The 22,693-nt window shown below is 40.0% G+C and overlaps 1 protein-coding gene across 1 annotated transcript in view; it reads right to left on the minus strand.

Annotated features, from left to right (window-relative positions):
- LRP6 (LDL receptor related protein 6) overlaps positions 1 to 22,693 on the minus strand; it is a 99,450-nt gene that overhangs the window by 29,752 nt on the left and 47,005 nt on the right. The window contains exons 5-7 of the mRNA XM_031057013.1: positions 16,477 to 16,873; positions 15,781 to 15,952; positions 1,056 to 1,272 (exon numbers count right to left, since the gene is read on the minus strand). Of these exons, the coding sequence (XP_030912873.1) occupies positions 1,056 to 1,272; positions 15,781 to 15,952; positions 16,477 to 16,873 (786 nt within the window). The remainder of the gene's footprint in view (positions 1 to 1,055; positions 1,273 to 15,780; positions 15,953 to 16,476; positions 16,874 to 22,693) is intronic.

Raw genomic sequence — 22,693 nt, forward strand, 5'->3', positions numbered from 1 at the left:
AATGGTCTCTCCAGGATGCAAGCGAAGCAGCTCTTTGCAATACTCACTTATGTACCTGCACATGCTGGAAATTGAACTAAGAGAGGCTTGACACTAAGGAGTTCAATTGGTCAAACAGTTGCAAAGAGGGCTGCATTCAAAACACAAATACCTTGGGGCATCAGCCACACAAAGATACGTATCAACTACATTTCACTTCTTTCCTGCAGTACAATCCAGATGTGACAGCAAGAAGCTGCAAGCCTTCTCCACATAGCAGGATACTTAGGTACTGTGATGAGTTCTGTGATGCTACAATTATACTGCTACCAGTGCTTGGATAACCCAGGATAGGCAATTTAAAGCTAGATGTTGCTTTTTTACAGTACAAGTGCTACAGGGCGGGAAGTACTTCTAGGTATTTTTAAAGATAATTTTCTAATATTAATAAAAACTATTGAATGAACTAAAACTGGCTCATTCTTAGCTTTTGCATACATGTGGGAGCACATGTTCAGCTTGATATTCTTTCAAGCTACAGAACTGAAGCTCCTCACAGAAGATGTATTTGCTGGGAAATGTCCCAACGAAGGCAGGAATGATGAATCTGACTCCATGTTCTCAGAAGGCTAATTTATTATGATACTATATTATATTAAAGAATACTATACTATACTAAAGAATATAGAAAGGATACTTACAGAATGCTAAAAAGATAATAATGAAAACTTGTGACTCTTTCCAGAGTCTTGACACAGCTTGGCCCCAATTGGCCAATGAGTCAAACAACTCACACCAGAACCCAATGAAACAATCACCTGTGGTAAACAATCTCCAAACACATTCTAGATGAGGAAAACACAGGAGAAGCAAATGAGATAAGAATTGTTTTCTTTTTCTGTAAGGCTTCTCAGCTTCCCAGGAGAAAAATCTTGGGCGACGGGATTTTTCAGAGAATGTGAATGCTACACTAACCCACCCTAATCAAGCTGCAGCCTGCATTGCCATAGGACTGAATTCTGCCCATTTCTATTTTTCCATCCCATTGTCCCCTGGCTGATTAGCAGCCCACTCACCGATGACCTGGTGGACGTTGGTGGCTTTCAGGCCCATCAGATCGGGCAGCTGATCGATGATGATCTCTCTCTCTGCTGTGCCCTTGTGCACACGCTCAATGCTGCGCCTCTGCCAGTCTGTCCAGTAAATGTAGTCTCCCAACAGAGTGAATCCAAATATATGAGGCAGCTTGTCCTCCACCAGGACTCTCCTACCAGTTCCATCAGCATTCATGACCTAGGAATATAGACAAACTTTTTAGATATATAGAATAAACCTGCCACTATTTGGCAGATTAACAAACTAGTTGCTCCATGCTCAGACTTCAAATTAAAAAATAATCTCCAATCATTACAATGCTATCAATGTTACACACCACCCTAATAAAAAAGAAGAGACTCTTTATTATCACGTACTTACTCTAAAAGCCTTATTTAGAAGGTTAGTCTCATAACCAGATCTTAATGTGGAATTATGACACAACACTCATTAGCTTTACTTTAGGAACAATTATTATGTAATAATAGTTACTCCTGTTATGACTCTCTCATTTCTGACATGAGTTTTGGTTGAGTTTTAAAGAAGTCACTGTGTTTTACACAAATGAAGACAAATTTATAATGGCCAAGGAGTTCTGGCTCGGCATCTTCTAGTCCACAGTCCCTCCCAAGTGAGCTTTGCCCATATTACAGAGAGCATTAAGAGGAGACCCCACAAAAATACTGGGAGGCAAACAGTGAAGAAGATCTACAGAGTATATTTATATTCCCCAGTCTGAATAAGGAACCAGTTTTACATCCTTCAAAATTAAGTACAGTAATTTTTTTTGCTACAAGGAACAGCTGTAGTCTGTAAATAATTGCATGCCTTTGATCAAGACACTTGAATTTACTGTGTCATTTTTCTCTACTGCTAAAAAGGAGTAATACCTAACTTCCTCAGTGAGGCACTGAAAGGATTAATTAAACATATGTATGCATGTTCAAGTGATGGAGTGCCTTATGAATGCCAAGTATTATTATAAAATATACCATACTGACAGGAGTAAAGAGCCCCATGTTTTAAGACAAGCTTAAAAATGGTTCAGTGCTGCAATTTTTCAGAAAAAAAACCCTTCTGAAATATTTCTACTTGTTTCAAGGCCATAGCTTAAGTTTGTAGTATGTATACCACCCTTCCAAAACCAGGAAAAACTTCCAATCAACCTTACTATAAAAACTTTCAGAAACAATGTGATTCATAAAATCCAAGGTAGCATACTAATCCCTGAAACATTGCAGCATCCTTCTCACCACCCAAGCATGTTCTAAGTGAATGACTGGAAAAGGGGTGGTTTATTAAACCACTGTTTTCAAATGTCTCTCACTTATGGAACCGAGATAGCCACAAACAAATCTATATGGCTTCCCATCCTTCCCATGGCTCAAACCCAAAGATTTATGGCAATGACAACCTTCAGGATCAACTGGTTTAGTACCTCAGACTAGACTGATGATAGCTGGTGGCCAAAATATCTTTTCAGATGACAAGAAATGTAAAACCTAGTTTGGGGCAACTCCTACCAAGACACATATGAGATGAGAAGAAAGGAATAGAGAAATGGAACTGAAACACACGCATTTCCCAGGACACTGTATAATAAAATATTTATACATTCCCTTTAAAAAGTGGAAGAAACGCTATAACCTTCACAATAATTTCTCCTTAAAACTATACCTTGTCAAACTTCCCAACATTTTGGCACTTACTCTCAGTATATTAAGATAGGAACTGAATCTTTATGTGCACATTTCCCTAAAGAGATGCTTCATATTTGCTGGACTGTAGCAAATAAACTCCAGATTTACTTTTGAAGAAAGGTTATAATTACTTGATGGAATTAGCTTATCAAAACCCTTCAGTCCAGCAGAATATATAGCATGCTCCTACAAATGCATTAATGCACATGTATCTCAAAAATAGATGACTTGTCTGTGGTGACTTGTTTCCCCCTCCCCCTTAAACTACAGAGATAAGCCATTTGTGTGCAACTAATTAATACATGGCAATTAGTGCTTGCTGAGCAGACCAAGAAGATACACAGAATGGATGTTGAAAAGTGAACCAACTAAAACCACACAGTAATAATCAGTAAAACATCACCATCACAAAGTAGCATTTTTAAAAATTACATTTTTTGCTTTGTATTTATAAAAGAAAGAAAATTCTCTATTTAAGGGAATGCTTAACTACTGGCAAAGAAAATTAGTTGGAAGGTGTGTGGCGTGGGATGAACTTTCTTTGGCAAACTTTAAGAGCTGCTCAAATAAGCTGCCCCCTATACTGAAAAGAATCAGGAAAAGAGAAGGGACTTAAGGATTAAGTATCTGCTTTTAATTAATTTTTGCTTATACACATAAAGGCTATTTTGAAAGACAGCTTTACATCTCCTGGACAAAACAAGCACCTTTCTGTAAAAGTATTTACATATACCTGCCACTCTGCTCCTGCTGCAATTTTACCAGATACACACCTATACATATATATATAGATATATTTCAAACATGTTTTTTTTCCCATGGCACCATGTTGTCTGCACTGACTTTGGTTGCATGTTAGGTGATTTCAATAAAATTACATCCATTGGCTACAGAATCAAAGAGTCCGGTGTAAGGCAGAAGGGAAGTGGCAAGGGATGTAGGGGTGATATGTAAAAGAAGAATAAAGCAAAAAGGAACAATCACTTCACAACCAGTTTCAAGGGATTTCAGCATCATCTTTGCACATACTCGAACTCAGACAACAACCAAGTCCCAGGCTATAATCCTTGCTGGATTCTTTCCCCTTCCCCAGTTCTACATGGATCAGGCTCCTCACAGTGAAGCCCCACAGAATCCCCCACACAACAAACCCACCTTCAGCTGCTATGAGGCAGCGTCTCCAGAGGTTTATGCTGCTTTTAACCACAATGTGGTGTGAGTTTCACATTCTGAGGCCATTCTGAATACTGCAAATCACACTGAGAATACAGGCTACAACAGGAAACAGATGTGGTGTAACCACAAACACCACCTTTACTGAAAGAGCGAGTAGTTCCATGAAAAAAACCCCTAAAAGTGCAAAAATTAAATGGCCTCAGACAAAATACCAGATATCCTGCTTGAAGAATAAGGGCTTTGTTTATCCTAAAACAATAATGAATGCAAACCTATAGCCTCATGAACACACAGCTTGTTCAAAGTAAGTGAATTACTGCGGAGAATGTAGTCACATTTTAAAATGCTGTACTTAGTGATCAGCAGGAACAATAAAATAACTTTGAAGCACTACTTCTAGTTTAAAGTTACAGACTGGAATGCACAGTGACATATTCTAAGGGTCTTTCTTGTTAGAAAGATACCTTGCATTCAATTCACTTCTAAGTAGCAGTAATCACTGGGATAAATAGGCTAATGCAGTGAATTTACCTTTCTGATAATCTGGGATTTGAATATATGGTAGTTTAAACTTGTCACTTGACTGCTTTAGGTCTAGAGTTTCATCATGAAGTCTATCTCCTTTATGAAAACCATGTTCAGCTCTGCATAGAGCTTGTGCTGGGACCCTGGCAGAACTGCAGACTAGCAGTCCCCTGAGGTGCAGTGCACCAGGGGCAGGGGCAGCAGACACTGAGCAGATGTGCACTGGTTTATGTGCACAGCACTGAGCAGATGCCCACCACAGAAAGAGTCTGTCCCTACCAGGGATGCTGAGATCAATTCCAAACTAAGAGCCCAGTCCTACAAGGTGTCAAGACTGAGATGAAGGTGACAGAGTGCAGAGTGCATTATCTTTCGTCTTAACTCACAAGCACTGTTGAATGCTCAGTATAGAACCACAGAATCATAGACCAGCCCAGGCTGGATCATCTGGACCAGCCCTGAAAGATCATCTGGTCCATTTTTCTGTGGGAAAGAAGCCTAGATAAGATTATCCAGCATCCTTGTCCAGTTACATCTTGAAAACTTCTAGTCAGGGGAGGGACTCCACTACATGCCTCAGTAAAGTATTTCTTTCTTATATTAAAATAAAAACTCCCTCAAGGCACCTTGTACCAGTTGTCCCTGTCCTCTCCAATGTGGCACCATCCATGCACCTGGAGAGCTTCCCTCCACTTCCCTGAGCACTGGAAAATTGTGAGCCTTCTCTTCCCCATGGAGAAAAGACCAAACCCCTTCTGCCTTTCCTCACAGGGTGGGTTCTCATCATTCCTTTAGGCACTCTGCCCTCTCCCTGCATCTCTGTTGAATCTGCCTTTATTTCACACCATCACTGGCATCATTTGCCCTCAGTAAACCTGCACTGGCTCGTCCCAACCCCCTGCTTCCTTTGGCTTGCAGGTTTCTAGAAGAACTCTTTCCAGGGATTGGAATAAAACTAATGGGCCTGGAGCTTCCCAGGTCCTCTTTTGGATGTACTTGTAAATGATCAGGGAGCAGGTTAAATATCATGGATGCTAAGCTTTTTCTTTGGCCGATGGGAGCAGAGGAAGTCAACAATAGATGAAAATTTATAAACAACACCTGGTAACGCTATGTTCAAAAAATATATTACTTATGAGCATGGAATAGGCCTCTGTGATGGACTGTAAGTCCCCAGCTACACTACAAGATGTTGCTAAAACATTATTTCTTTCACAGACACACATCAGTAAAACAAAAATCCACCCCCCCCTAAAACAAACAACCCTTCCAGTAAAATCCATAAGCTCCTCTAATTTCATATACTTGAACCCAAGCCCTGATTTTTAAGATCAACAGCCTGTTTTTGGACAAATGACAGATACCTTAGCCATTACTGATTCCTGAACTTCAGCATCTTTACCAGCACCACCTTACTCATCCTCAGAGAGGCCAGAAGACCTCACTGAATATGCAGGACCTCAATTTCTCTGCTGAAGTACTACTGCCATCACTGCCCCAGCTCTACAAAATTTTTATCAGGCATCACAGCTGGAAAGCATCTTCCCCCACTGAATCACAGGAAGGATGCAATTGTAGCATTCACTTTTCTTCTGTAAGGATAAGGAATTAGAAAGCCTTCTGACCCCATGGCAATGCTTGGCATGTCACATGTCCCACAAGTGCAGAGCACACTGGCTTGTTGTTTCCTTGGAACATGTTGAAATAGACTCTGGATATATAGGTATGGTTTACCTTACAGATGCACAAAACCCCAGACATTTGGCACAGGCTTCTATGGTGGAACTGTCACCAAAAAAAAAAAAAAAAAAAAAAAACTAAACTCTTCCTGAGCAGATCTTAAATTCTTAACTCATTCCAATGACAGCTTGGGTTTCTCCCAATAGTTTTAAAGCAGCAGAAAATAATCAGAAAGCATTACCACCTTCATAATTTCAACATGGAATAGATACAACTTAGAACAATGAGGTAAAAAGGGGAATTTCTCATGAGTTTGATCATTAACACTGATCTACTCAAGCTGATGGCAAGAAGCATTACTGTAGAACACCCTGAAATACTGAATTCAGTACAAATGCCCCAGATATTCCAACACACCATGGTGAGCAAGGCTAGCATTATACCTGAAATAATTTAGGAATGCTCACACTCAAGGCTTCGTTACTTCAGCCCTGATTATCCAGAGGTAAATACCTACACGTGCTGTTTGATGCAACAAGTAACAAGTCAGTTCACGGCAATGCTAATCAGGGATATGACTGTTCATTGTCTATCTAAATGCACATGAATCTTACTTTACAAGGAAAGTGAGAACCAACACTACATTAATGAGATTTATTTGGTTAAAGAAAAGAAACTTGGGCAGCATCTCTCTTAAAAATAACTCTAAAAGATAGCTGGAATTCCTATTAATCATTATATTTGCATTTTTTTGGACTGGGTTTAAGAACAATGTATTTTCAACTTCTCTAAGCAACATAAAACAGTTTGGAATGATTTCACTGTTATGGCTGCAGCAATATTATCTAATTAACACATGTATTTACTGCAAAACAGCTGCTCTAATAGAGAAACAAAGAGATATCTTGTCTAAATTTCCAGTTTTATTAGTCTTCCCTCTAAAAAAAGTCTTGATCAACTATACTCTCTAAGTGAACAACTGAAGCTTTCAACTCAGTTTGAAGAAATTATTCTGTCAGCGTCATTTACTTACTATTAACAGCATTTCTCCTCAATTCTAAAACATTAAGGAATGAAATGGGAAGTCCTCTCTTCATTGTGGTGAAATCCTGAGGAATCAGCAGAAGGGATCCCTGGAACCCTTTGGATTTGCTTCAGAAACCAAATGCCTCCAGCCAAGTCCATGATTTCTTACTGATAATTGCTTTATAATAACCATTAACAATTCCTAATTTAACAGTTTCTCAGCACCCTCAGTTTCCTCTAGAGCTCTAACAATTTTTCCAAAGAATTCAAAATATATTTTTTCTGACCATGGATAATATTCCTAATAGGACTGCCTGCCATGAAGATAAATATGTACAAACAGTACAGAGATTAATTTCATAAACACCCTTTCTATCAGGCTACACACACTGCTGTAAGCTCCTTTCTTTCACAACAGGACAACTTTCTTAGCTCACTGACCAATGCCAACAGCAGAAATGTTTTCTCCATGATGGAATTTAATTTTAGAAACAACTGGCTCAGTTTTTAATGAAATGGTTAAAGTCAGGTAAAGTTACAAGTAGGCAAGGAAAAGATTTTAGAACCATTGTGACAATCACAGATGACATCTAGGCAATCACATGCAACACAAAAAAACTCCTGCATTTGTAAAGAACAGGCTAAGACAAAAAAATGAGCCAAAATGACAAATAAGATGAGAAGAGAGAAGGAGCTCCTCTGAAAAGATTCAGTGGTAAAACAGGTGACTAAAACCACTTTACTACAGAGATTAATTTTGGTATGTAATCCATAGGCAACAGTCAGGGAGTGTTCTGTTACCTGAGCATAGGCTGTGGGGGCAACAAAGAAACCTAATGACTGCATTTTGCAATTTACTATTTAGCAACTAAGACCTGTGGGCAGCTGCACAAAACACTTTGCAGAATGTAAACCAGACTAGCCAAGACCAACCTGAAACCTCACAGTGGGTTTGGGGGAACAGTTTGACAAGTTCAGCGCAGCAACTCCTGATGCCCTTGCATGTGGGTAAAAGCCTCTGTGCTCTTCTTTCCCAAGGTTCTTTCTTTCAGTGCCTTGTCCCAGAAATTTATTTTTCACTTGTTCTCTATCTAACCTGATGTTTTCCAGACTCTTTAGTAAGCAACTATAATTGTTTTTTTATAGAGGGGAAAAAATGTGGAAAGTTTTCTACTGTTTTGCCAAGTCCAAGTGGTTCAGGGAATAGTGCAGTGAGAGACTCAGCCAGTTATGAGATACTTTTCACCTTTGGTGGCAGTAAGCTTTCAAGCTGATTCAATTGCTCCTATTCACTAAATCACTTTGATTCCAAGGGTTTTGCATGTCCAAGAGCTTGGTTTTCCACCTTTTTCCACACGCTCTTTGCCACACTACAAGATGATGCATGGTACCAGAAAAGATGTTCAGGTTAAGACTACAAAATCTCACAGCAAAGTAAGAAGCCTGTGTGAAGAAAGCTAAACCATTATTGAGAGTTATTGGAGGTCAGGTGAATACTTTCCAAAGAAGCCCAGGTTCAAGATCAGTACATGGTTTTGTACACAAATGGAACTCAGCTTGTGAAAAGGGGAAAAGAACAAAGCCAGAATTTTGGAGACTAAGGGATAATAGCGGACTGACAAACAGTACTCAGCTGAATCAGGAAGACAGACAATAGCTCAGTATCTCTTCACATTGCTCCCCAGCTTGCCATGAAATATTTGAAGCATGTCAGACTCAGCTGAGCTGATTACTCCGGCTGGGCTGGTTTGAGGGATTTCAGTGTTTTCCCTTAGGTCACCGATACTGGCTGCTAGCAGAGGCTTGTTGCTTTCTAGGTGAGACACCTGGGTAAACCAAAATACAATTTCCTAACTCCAGTGTGAAAAATCTGGGAAGCATGTATGACATATGAATGCAGATCCAACAGTTATACTCCAATCAGCTGCATGCTGGGCCATGGGGACCATGAGGCTTTCAGAGCTATCAGCAGCAAACCAGGACTGCTCATCTTTCAGCAAAGGTTGTGAGAAATGTCTCTGAATTCCCAGAGTGAGCAAGTCAGCACAACTTTCTGCTCAAATCAAGCATGGATACCTGCCTCTGACATGGTGATTCCAGGCTCTCCTTAGAGGTAACAGGAAAAACCCCAGTGCTTTAGGAGTAGGACTCATCTAATCTATTCTAAACATTTTCAGTGTGGAAGTGCTGATTTCCAACATTTTTATAAAAGCAACATAAAGGAATTTAAATGAGCTGAATGTATCTACATCTCATGAGATGAAACTACAGATTTCAGGATGAATTGCAGATCTGTGACCATTTGAAAACCAAATGCCATAGTCTTCTCCACATAATTATCAGGACAGTAATTTCACTTAGAAAAATACCATGTTTGGTACTCAGATCAGAGAGTCAAGTTACTCTTGGGCAAGAGTTCTGGCTCCATCTCCCCAAGAGCTTCCCTCATTTGCCTGTTTGGTAGGAACCTCTCCCTGTCCCATGAAGCATGACAGCCTGGGATAGCAGATCCCTCTTGGAGAACTCCTCAGCACAAGCAGCTTGTAATGTAAGGTCTCAATCATCATACTTTTCATATCTGAATTTTGTTTAGGTAATCTCAATTTATCAAAAGTAATAAAAAGTTAACTTTTAATGTTCCAAATTTGAAACTAGCATGGATGTTTTAAATGTTTCTTCTTTTTTTATTTTTGCATTAAAACACCTGAGGTTGACTAGATGATCTCTAGAGGTCCCTTCCAACCCTCACAACTCTATGATTTTGTGAAAAGGTACATCTCTAAGTGATAATTCTGTAGACTCATATTCAAAAGTCAAAGCAAAAGAAGATATTTTTTTATAAATAGTAACAAGCTTACAATGCCAGGAGGTCCTAACTCAGCATTAGAGTCCATGACAAGGGACTATTCAAATCCTTATATCCAGCTCTGCCACAGCCAGGAGACCTTAGTAATATGTTGTCTGTGGCTGTCATTTGTTTGCTTATTAATAAAGTTTTATTATCTTGGTCAGCATCACAAAATTTCATTCAGAAGTTCAAAAGAAACCTCTCAAATGAGAATCACACCAAGTATAAACTAATACTTATTTGGTTGGTTTTTTTTAATAAATCCTTCCTCTACTACTAATTTCAAAAATCTATTTTTTTTTTCTTAATACAGGCTTAGCAGGTGAAAGAAATAGCTGGAAATACCCCAACAAAGTAAGCTTAAAGTTTCTGAAACTGGGATGGAGTACAGGGATCTGTCCTACCCTCTACAGTACATACTTATTTTTTGTCGAATGAAATTCCCAAGTGCCACAACTATCCAAAGCAAAAGCAAACAGCAAAGCAACTTCAGGTATTTGTTTTAACTACCTTACTTCTCATACCTGCAAAAGTTTAATGCAAGTGCACAAAAGCAGCTGTGTTCAAGAGCTAGGAATATAATGGATTTTGCTTCTCAATTTTCAAACCTGTGCTTCAAGTAGGCTGGAAGGGGTAGGATCAGTAACCAGGCCTGCAAGTCATCAGCATTTCACAGTACAAAGACTAATGGCATGAGACAAAAATTCTCAGTCAGAAAATAATTGGTGTATGCTTAGAAGACAAAATTTCCTTATTAGGGTGGCAGTAAAATTGAGGGAGTTGTCATCAGAGGAAAATATAGCCCTGCAATTTCAGGATTAAAATATGAATTGGAGCATTCTCTACATGCCAGACTATTAGCTCCTAGGTCAAAGACAAAAATGTCCTCTCTGTTCAAGATTTCTGTGCTCTATAAAGTCTTAGCAGCATCTGCTTTTCTGTTGTCCAGCAAGGCTGAGTTCTGAACACTGGTGTGTACTTAGGCTGAAAAACAGCAGGATGCAATACTTTCCATATTAATCATGAGGATTAGAGACAGTAATGCCAGGCACAGCTAATAGATTTGGGAATGCACAAACACTTCAAGGGGGAGCTGCACTCAAAAATCACCAGATAAAGGTTGGATCTGAGCAGGAGGTACATCCTTTCTTTACACTCACCACTAGTAGGTGTTAGTGGGTGCCATCTCTGGCTCTGAGAATGGAGAATAGGAGAGGATGAATAAAGAAAAATGAAACAGAGATTGAAAAACTATGATAAATCAGCCATAAAATCATGACTTCCCCTTAACACACACAGCCACACATGCATGCAGCCATTTATAATTGCTTTATCAATACCAGCTTTGCTGACCATTTAAAAATCCAACCTATGCCTTAAAACAGGTAGCATACGTGCCACGAACACAAATATTCACCAGAGCAGGAAAACACAAGACCAATTCAACAGAGCAGATCATACATTTTTAACCTCATAGCACGGCAGGAAAATGATTTAAACCTGTAGCAAGTCAGTGAGAAATCTTCCCCACTGGTAAGCACAATAGCAGCCATCCATTTCAATAGAAGTTTATCAGCAGTGAAACCTGACCGAGATAAATGACGAAGCTGTTGAGCCGCAGCCTGCTTCTGCCTGCTGCAGGCTGCCAGATAAAATGGGAACAAAAGCTCCCTGCTGTACCCCCTACCAGTCTCCATTAACCCCTGCTGATGCTTTATTATCGTCTGGGGGCTCCAGAACAGCATAGCATGAATCAGTGGGTAAAAAATAAATAATAAAAGCTCCTATGTAGCACAAACAAACCAGAAACATGGCTTGCAAGAATGACATTCGGTTTGGTACCCCTGCAATTAAATAAGGGTTCTGAGGAATCCCACATGCAAAGGCGAGAAAAATAAGAAAAGCACAAAGTATGTAAAATCATGTATGAAAAAGGCAGTAAAGGCAAGTACACAAATGCATTTCTCCTGCTTTTATCCCCCTTTTCAGCTATACACAAACACATGAAGCAAAGCAGGGACCAGGGATTTTATTCTGATGCCTTCATGTCCAATTCCAAGTTTCATCTTTGGAACCTGTCACAAACACCTTTGTTTGTTGCACCTATGCCAGTGTCCTTTCTTCAAATAGAAGTTTAAAACATTTACTGAAGGCCAAAACATCTTCTATTACACAGATATAAAAAAATGGATGGTGAGGGCACGGAAAGTGCAGCAAATCTCCTCAAGATTCCTGGTTGCCATTGGAAAGTAGGCAGTGTGAGCAAACTTGAAATGTTAGTAGAATTTTAGCTATCACAGATTAAGATAGGAATCTACATTTAGCAAAGGCCTGGTTAGTTAACACCAGAGGCTCTACCAGTCCAGCTGGCCCTGCCCAATCAAAATCTCCACTTACTCTAGAAGGGGATAAAGTCCTTGTGGGGCCTATGAGGAATGGGTTAGGGAAGACACTTTGGATCAGCTCTGCCTCAAGCAAAGGCAGACCCACCCGTGGGATTGTTTTTGCTCAAGACTGGGGTGCATTTGGTGAGTGATGTGGAAACAAAAGTGGGAATCTCAGGGGGATTTATTTTTTGGGTGAGAACAGTGTGTGATGTTGAACTGTATAATATTGGTTGCTGAATGACACTGCCACTGCACACCATAACTCCATGGACAATGAGGATGGACTGCTCCAGACACACCAGTCATCAGCTCCTGATGTAATTTGCAACCAGCCAACATCACAAGAGTCCTCCTGCCCTGGAAGACACTTGGGATAGATTGAACCCACAGCCATAGACTAAATTAACAGACATTTTGGGGGGATGGCCATTGACTACAGAAATGAGAGCTGTGCTTAGTGTGTGTATATATACATGTATGCAGTTGGAAGGAGTAGGACTGGGGTATGATGTACATGGTATAAAATAAGGGGTAGGACATGTCCTGGTTCTGGCCAGGACAGGATTAATTTTTGCAGTAGTCAGGAGGGGGCATGGCTAGGACCTGGAGGTTATTCTGTACTCTCTCAAGTCATTGGGGCTGGGGGAAAGGACTCTTCCAGGGAGAAGAGGTTCCTTCAAATTGAGGAGACACAGCAGGGGGAAAGGGAGCCATCCAGTTTTTTCTATTGTAAGGGATATTCTGAATGAATAATTTCTTTCTCTCATTGCTATTGTGCTGTTACTGTTAGTTTTCTTATCTCCTCGCTGTTTTCAGTAAATTATTCTTATCTCAACCAGTGATCTTTGCTTTTTCTGCCTCCAATTCTCCTCTCCATCCTGCTGGGGGAAGTGAGAGGTGTGTGGTTTGGAGAGTCTCACTGGGAGCACTAAATTGGGGAGCACCATTCCTTAATCATGACAGGTGTGGATAAAAAAAAAAATCCCCTTTAGACTGAACCATTCTTTTGGATGGACACTCCCACTGCATCCTATAGAGCCCTTCCATGCTTTACTAACTGCAGAAGCCACACTGAACATGTGTGCTGATCACTACCAGGGTCACCGATTTTCACCCCCTTTCTGCCCCTCTGAAGGGCAGTTAGCAAGCAGCAATATTGCATCTAAGGAAGAACATGACAGAATTGCTTCAAAACAGGAGAAGAGAAGCTGTATGGGTTCCATCCAAAGGTCTACCCATCCCAGTATCCTTTCTCAGAGAATAATCAACATTACACTCACAGAACTGTATAACAAAGGAAATGCATACAGAAATTTTTCAAGAAGACTCCTTCCTTCTACAGCAATTTACAGTTCAGTGATTTGTAGTTCAGAGGCATTTTATTTGCCACTAAATTGCAGTGGAATTCTCTTCCACAAACCTACCCAGTCTTCCTAGCAGCACGTGTAAGCTTTTAATATCTACAACCATTTCCACAACTTACAACATCTGCTTTTGTTTGTTATGCACCCACCACCTACCATTAGTTACAAGGACCAACATCTTCTGTGAAAAAAGGTGTCTGTGTGGGAAGTGTTGGTCACCTTACACAAAATTTTACAGATCTGTGTCACATATGCCTAAATGAACACCTTCGGGAATCAAAAAATACAAACCCACATCCACAAACAAAACTAAAATCCAAAAGCACCAAAGGAAAACTATGGCAGAACTTCTTCTCTGTTGCTTTAAAGGTTTTAGCCTGACTGTTTCAAGATTTACTGCAAGTTGATAAGAGTTAACAAATGTTAACTTTTTATAAAAAGCAGCAGCAGTAATATAACTCTAACACTTGGAGACTCATAGGAAAAAATAACTAGTAATTCTGAAATCTTAGAGTGATAAATCTTTCTGATGCCCTGCAGAGATGGTCCATGACAACCTGGAACAAACTCATTTTGTTGGCTTACACTGATTTAAGAACAATGAAATGGAAATTGTCCCAAAAAACCTTTGTACCAAATCAGATATTTTCTGTCCTGCCACAAACACTGTAATGTTGATATAAACATTCTATGATGTGTTCTAGCCAGTTTGACAGAACTGCAGCAGTGAGCTCATGCCTGATCTAGATGAAAATTTCTGCTACAAACTGATCCAGCACTGAATAGAATTATTATTAATAGATAAGGAATCTCAGTGTTCTGGCAAACATGAGGGTGAAGAATGCCTAACTTTCCTTTTGCAAAACACATTCAAGGCTGAGACAGTATCAGGGCTGAAGTGCTCAATAAATAAATCTCTACACATCACTAAAACTATTTTCTCCTCTTTTCTCAGAGCTGGTGTAATATTAGGTGAATTACAGACTATAAATCTTGTTTTCAGGACAAAGAAAACTCTGCTCCCTGAGGCTCTCTCAAGGAGTGCTTCAAAGCAACTCACCTTGCAGGACTGGAGTTACTTTGGCTCTAAAGGAGAGCTAACAGTTGTGTGACCTTCCAGCACATGACTGTGACTTCACCTTGACTTATTTGTAGTTATAAATGAGTAAAAACAACTTTGTAAGTCTAGAAAAGATATGATTGTGCCAAATATGATAAGTGCTAAAAGTTATTTGCAACAGTTAGGAATCAACAAGGAAAGCTGTAATTCCTCAAAGGAAGGCAAATCTACCAGGATACAGCACAGGCAGACCTGAGCACCAGGTAGCAGTCAAATCTTCCACTTCCATCAAAAGCTTTTGACAGCAAACTGATCAAATGCTAAACAATACCATTTTCTCAAAGACTCACAAATAAAAAATGCCAAATTTGTTTCGTAACTGTTACACAACAAAAATAAATGCAAAACTTTCAATGTGAGAGAGAAGAAAAAATGTCTTTTTTAAAATTAAAAGTTTCAACTGGACATGTAAGAAAAAAAGGAAACTCTATGCTCTTGCTGAAACTCTAATTAAATAAGGGAGATGCAAATTATAAAGGACTTCTGGAAGTATAAATAAGTACATGTGAAAGAAGATTTATTTCTTTAAAATATATTTTACTAGGCTCTAAATTGAGCAGTGCAAAGACTGAAAGATAATATTTTTAAAAGTACATACATTAATCCTAGTATAAAGCTTTTTCCCATGATGACCTAAGAATTTACTTATTTAACAGGTCCTTATCACACATTCTTACAAAGACAGCTCTACTACGCAAAATGAGAGGGAAGAATAGCAAGTAACTTGCCCAAAGGCTGAGAAGAACAGAGTTGTTTCTTAAAGCACAACTCAACCACTATTCCATCACCCTTTTCAGCTGTATCAGAATATGAACACCTAGAAAAGCAAAACTACATTCTATAACTTCATGGAATAAAAAATGCAGGTACAGTTACAAACCTCTATTTTGTCTGTTTTGGCATCTCCCCAGTATATTTTGCCTTCTGCATAATCCAGTGCCAACCCATTTGGCCAGCCAAGCGAGGTGTTCACCAGCACAATTCTGTCTGAGCCATCCAGTGCTGCCCTCTCAATCTTTGGGATTTCTCCCCAGTCAGTCCAGTACATGTACCTGCAAAGGAAACAAAACCTTATTAATCCAAACTTCCAATATTCTTATAGCATCTTCTGGACTGCTCTTTCCCAAAACCACATAGCACATAAAAAGTTATATCCCTAAACCAAAAATATTTCCTTACCTAGGTAAGAATGGCCAAACCATTCAGAAAGAATGGGCATGTAATCACACAAACTTCCTGTATCAGTTTGCTCAGCAAGACAATACAAACAGCACTATTAGCTAGAATAAACAAGCTGATTCATGCAGCCCACAAAAGTATTTTTAAAAATAATAAAATATAGACACATAAGGTGACTACCCAGGTGGTCAAAATAGAGCAGCAGTGCTTGTGCTTCAGAGCCTTTACTTTCAGAGATTCCCAGTATTTTCATTTGGAAAGCTCAGAAGTTTATCACTACATAGATAGTAGATAGATAAACTATGTAGATAGTTTACCACTGTCTACATAGAAGCAGACAGAGGTATCTTCTTTGCATGACCAATATGTTAAAAAACGCTCCCAAACAGCTCCTCACCCAACCATGGGATCCAGCACAATAGCTCTGGGCTCTTCCAGGTCTTCTGATATCAAGATTTTCCTCATGGTGCCGTTAAGCCTGGTGACCTCGATGCGGTCCGTGCCGGTATCCGTCCAGTAGAGGTTGCGCGCCACCCAGTCCACGGCGATGCCGTCGGGATGCGCGATCTGCGCCGTCACCACGAACTGGCTGCCCGAGCCGTCCAGGAAGGAGCGGCGGATGGCCCTCACTTCATCGTCTGTCCAGTAGATGTACCCTTCCAGAGGGTCGAAGTCGATGGCGATGGCGTGGCGGATGTCCTCCAGCGGCAGCACGATGTCCGTGAAATCCGGCGTGTCCAAGGAAATGCGCCTCAGGTCCGTCCGGCGGGCCAGGAGCAGCAGCGCAGTGGCACCTGCAAGAACGGGACAAACACCTTGGAAACACTCTGCAAGAGGCCTGGAAATAGAGAACCTGAATTTGTTCTTTCCCAACAACATGGTCTAGCTTCCTTGATTACACAGTGTTAAAAATAGGTTAGATCTCGGGTTTCTGTGGTTGAGATGACCCCCAAGGTATTAGAAAGTCTTTTTTTCCCAGCCCCATGACCATCGAAGAAGTCGAGATTTGTCAGTTCTGCTTTTTTTTTTCAGTTTATTTTTTCTTATCTATTACATTCCTTCTCTGACCTGCTGAGATCTGTCTGGCAGGTCGGTTTGTGGCACAGTGACTGCCCTTGGGGTGGTGTTAGCTTTTTATACTACAAAGTACGTGTACTGTATTTACAATAATTTTCCAATACCTATCACCTATATTAGAGAGTCTGTCTCTACTCTAAACCAATCCAAAAGTGTCACCATCCCAGCAGAAGATGGAGGACAAGAAGAAAGAGAAGAAGAACAGGACACGCCCAGATTCCTCCATCTTGCCTCTTGAACCCCCATTCTAAAACCCCAAAATTCTACTTTTTCACCCTGTGACAAATTAACTATCATTCTACCCAAACTCTTGTGGCTTGTAAATCTTCACACAAAGTTGGTAATTGTTTCCATGGACTAAAATCGAAGGCACAGGTCTTTTTGACTCCATGCCAGGCCCTCGAATCACCCAAGGTAGCCAGAGGAATATCCTGGGTCCCAACAATTAGAAACTGTTGTAAAATAGTGGATAGATCATTAAGCATGTACTGTTAGTTCGGTTGTTATATTGTAAAAGGGGTTAAAAGAGTAATACGCCTCAGTAAAGTGCACCACACCCTAGGCGAAAGGAGCCAGCCTGGACAGAACTGTAATGGGCCAATCAAGCACATTAAACCTTCATGCAAATGAAGGATCCAAAAAGAAACCAATCCAAAGGGACAAAAAACAGGATAAAAAGGGGCTTCTGACCCACTGAGTTTATGCCACTCCATCTGGGACATTGGGGACGTCACTGCAGCACCCACCGGCCCCCTTGCCTAGGCCTTTCTTTTTTTTATAAGAAAAGCTGAAATCACTTTAGTACCAGGAGCCTGCTCTTGTTTTTCTCAACAGGACCTAACCAAATTGCTGGGTACCAGCAGAAAATTCCACTCCAAATGTGAAGCTGCTCACAATGTCTCTGCTTATTCTTCTTCAGAACAAGTCAGATGTGTTTACAGAGAAAATTCAGTGGTTCTTTCCTTTCCCAGAATGTATCATGTTGCACATATTCTCAATCCATATAGTTCCCTCCAAATTACTGAAATAGATATGCAGCAACTATGCTGCTATTTTATGCAAATCAACAGATGGCCTGCAACCTCTTAGATGAGAAATTAATTATTTACTGACTGTTTGCTGCTGTTGGTGAGAGGACAACCATGTCAAACAAGCTGTATGTTTCAACAACACCTGATAAATGGAAAAAATATAACAAAGAACACCACTAGTAAACATCTTTTGAGAAACTCTAATTGGAGGAGTCAAATTTGGGAACAGACCACTGCGCAATGACCATGCAGAGCAGGAGGACTGTCACCTCCCACATTTGCTAAGAATAAGCTTATTGAAGACATGAAGATAAATAACAGAGTCTTATAAAGTAATTTTGAGCCAAAGCACACAAAAGCCTTGCTGGCTTTTGGGTCAAAAGTCAGAATCACAATAAATAACTAAGATCAGCTTGGACTGCAGAAAATGTTTTCACATAGGCAACACAGCATGTTTAATGGTACTATCAATGACAGTTGCACTTACTGTCTAATCTAATTCATTTTCATTTAATTTTCCATTCTATGTCCCCAGTTTTCAAGGTAATGAAAGATAAACATGCACCACACCCCATTCCAATTAAACTGGCTTATCAGTTTGGAGTCTTAGGGAGATAAGAGCAGCTCAAGCCCAAGGGAAGCCTGAGCTAAGGTGAAAAATGCATGTATAATTGCAGGGAAAGTGTGGCGCAATGGCTCTCCTCAGAGAGCGAGAGAACAGGCTTTGCCAGGGACTGATGGAGGATGAGGGGGAGGGTGGAGAAGGCTTAGGAAAACAAATGCATGAACATGCAGTGAAAATGAGCAATTGCCAAGCCACATTGTGCCCATGTCTCCATTTGCATGTGTAAGAGGTATAAATAAGAGCTAGAAGACTGAAAGAGCTAAAACTGAAGTTGGTGATGAAAGAAGAATTTTGGTGTCTTATGCCAATTTTTTTTTTTTTTAAAGACAGTAATTGATGTTAGTGCTAGCTGAAACATCACTGCATGCTAAACCTTGGAAAGATGCCAAAGCAGGCACTGCTTCATTTACAGCAAGTTTTAGGTGCTAAAAACTTCTTAAGACACTTTCATAGTGCTGCAGGAAACAGCACCTTTCAACAACTGAAGCTGAGGATATTATTACAAGTGTTTCTGATTGGTAGTCCAGAATGGACTAAGATCAGCTTTGGGATCCTCTGCCCTAAAATACCTTGTGTTCAGAAATACATCTACACACTACTGAACTGTTCTTCTAGTGAGTAACTCTTATGCATTAATTAATCAGGAGGGGGGAACCTGTAATTACATGCCTATGTATCCTTCAGAATACTGTAAAGCATGAGACACAGCCAATGAAAAAAGGCCTGTTAGAGAGGTTTTTTTAAATATAATTACAGAAGCAATTAATCTTGACACAGTAGTCTCTATGTACATTTGTATTTGCTGCTACTATGTACAACAAAAAATTCAGCATTGAGATTCAGGCAGACAGGTGCATTATGTTCATAGAAAGTCTAAGTACATCACTAATCCCTACAACTTAGGTTCAAGGAAGAAACTCCTACTACATTTTCTTAGCAACTTCACAGTCATTTATCCAAACCTGATTTTTAAACATAATAATGACAAACATATTAAAAACTCAAAAAAAATCTTTTTTGCATTATCAAGTAAACCCAAGGTTGAACAAATGCCTTAACCTCAGAGTTCAAAATATATATATTGTCTACCATATACAGAAATAGTGTAAGACATAATTTAAAAATAATTTGTGCGTTCTGGCTGAAGTTGACAGTCATTTCAAAGCAGCAATGCCAGGTTTCCAGAAAGACTCAGTTCAGTATAACCATATCCTTGCTCGAACTCACCCTTAAAATTGACCAATTGACCTTCCCATTCTTCCCAAAGACAACCCATTTCAACAGCTTCAGTATCCTGCTTTCAGCCTGCAACCCTGTTGTTTAGTCCAACAACCCATGTGTTTAAGCTTTAATTCAGCACTGGGAAATGAGTGGCTTTCAGCTAACCCATGCTGGACTCTGGAACCCCGAGCTAAGAATTTCATGGTCCTTATCTGGCAGCTTTGCCAGCATTCCAATCCCTTCATCAAACACCAGCCCTGAGCCCTCCAACCAGGCAATAAAAAGTTGAAAGCTTGCTTCAGAGCTATTACCCAAACATTTGCAAACCAACACCTCAGCTGCTTAGTTAGATCAGCAGTCATTCAGCTCAGGAAAAAGAAACCAGCAGCAGAGAAGCATCACACCTCCAGGCAGGCTGAGGGAAAGATGGCTCTGAATCCCTCCAGGCTTGTCCTGACAATAGCAAGAGCTGGGAGTATTTATAGACTGGTCCCATTACCGCCTTGAGAGCAGCCAGGGAAAAGATCCCCAGGTGGTCTCAGAAGTGGGGCAAACACCAACTGTGCAAAGTTTACCTGGCTGGGCACTGATCACCACTCAGAGGATGCTCGAGGTACTCAAGGATATCAGGACATGACAAAACCAATCAATTTTGTTCACTTCTACTCCAAAGATCAGTTATGAAGCAAAAGCTAAGATGACAGCAGGATCTCCAGACCTCTTGCCTTGCCTAAGAAAAATCAAGCCTCTAATGATGAGCATGAGGGAGAGAATATCATGAGTACAGAATCGTATTTCAAAAAAAGAAAAAGACAATGCAGGCTGCATGCAAGCATACCTTTATTTTTGGATTAAAAAAAAATATCAGCACTTATTAGGGGAACTGGAACAAGTCACAAACATATAATACTCCTCAAACCTCAGCTGGCTTGGATGCTTTCAAAGGGCACGTGGAGGCTGCAGCCAGAACTCTGATCTCACACACATATGCAGACCTGAGGCAGTTTTCCCTATGTTTCTAAACCATTCAACTTGTGGACTAAGCTCAAGATTCTTTTCAGCAGTGCCTCAAGTCACAGGATATTCAAGAGAGTTAGCAATTTTTGAAAGCCAAGTCCCTTACTTGTCTAAATATGGACATATAAGCCTTACTACTCCAGACTCTTAGTTTTGAGAGCTTTAGCCTACTTTTATTAAGCACTTTGAAAGCTGGGATTACAAGCTCACGGACGGTGCATTACATTAGTACTGGAACTAATGCTTGCCTCAAAAGTTCACTATTAAAATTCTAAATAATTTAAATCTGTGTGCTAGCTGAAGTCAAGAGAAGGGGGAGAAAGGGGGAATCAGAGCAAGCACGAAGATACATGCAACGGCACAGCTTTAAGTCCAATGCCCTTCTAACCTTTATAATTAATTACATCTTCTCAATGATATACAGCCCTCAGTCATTTGTAAGTTATTGAACTTTAAAACCATCAGTGGTTGCTGAGCTACACAGACACATGCTCAGGAATGCATACAAAAGTGCTAGACCTAAGACATGTAAAATGCATTCCCTGTATCTGAGAAATCACAATTATTAATACATCCCAAATAGAATTACTTCACATTTGAGCAAAACATTTAATTCCTTAATGTTTTCCCCCAGTTTTGACGTCACTATTGTGAGAGTGTCCCTGATACAACAATACAAACAAGAGTTTTTCATGTAAGCTCAACCTTAAAACTACAAAGGCAAAAGAACATGCATCTTCAATTAATTATATATTTCTTCTTTCCTTTAAAAGAAATTAAAGAATGAAGGTGTGAAACTAACATCTTGATCTGTGCTGTCAAATAGGGATCCTGGCTATTCCTGACGAAGCAAATTAGACAGTGGACACCCCTAAATTGCAAAAGGACATGCAAAGTTCTGCTTCCTGCCTCCAGGCCTACCAGGGAAATAGAATGTGAGTATCCATGGGCAAAAATAAAGATTCTTCTCCTGGAAGAGAACAGAATGGCCAAAGCAAGGCTGAAATCAAAGTGTGCAACACTGCTTTTTCTTTGTGAGGCAACTCACACCTCCTTGCTCAGCTGAAGTCACCACTGGTTTTCTCAGTTTAAATCACATTTCACTGTTGGCAGAAGTTAACTGCAGGACACAAAGTCCTTACAGGCAAAGACAGAAGCTGAGCACATGGACAGAGAGATCTTCAAGCACTAGTAAGAATATAACTCCAATGACAAACTCATTTATATAGGAAAATTCAGGTTTGTCTTACAACTATCAAAAGATCATTTGAATGTGGCACTGCCTAACTCAGAACAGCAGAACACACAATACTGAAAAAGAAATTGCAGCATGTTGTGCAAAACAATACATTACCAAGAATATAACACAAGGTGGTAAAAGCTCTCTGGCAGAAACCCCAAGTCCTGCCTGGGTGCTCAAAAAGGACTCTTTGCTTCACATGTTACTGATAGAGGACTATCTGGCCATGAAATAACTTACTTTGCCTCTCTTTTGTTTGAGGGACAGGGATTTACAAACTTTCACCTAGGCAATGGCGGAGTTAGAACCTCATTAGAAGCCCACATCTCAGTATTCTTCACTGTTTTGATTTGTATTATCGGGTATTAGAAAACTAGTTAGTTTTATTCTAAGGCATCACCCC

The sequence above is a fragment of the Geospiza fortis genome, unplaced genomic scaffold, assembly GCF_000277835.1.
Source record: "Geospiza fortis unplaced genomic scaffold, GeoFor_1.0 scaffold10, whole genome shotgun sequence".
In the NCBI taxonomy this organism is placed as follows: Eukaryota; Metazoa; Chordata; class Aves; order Passeriformes; family Thraupidae; genus Geospiza; species Geospiza fortis.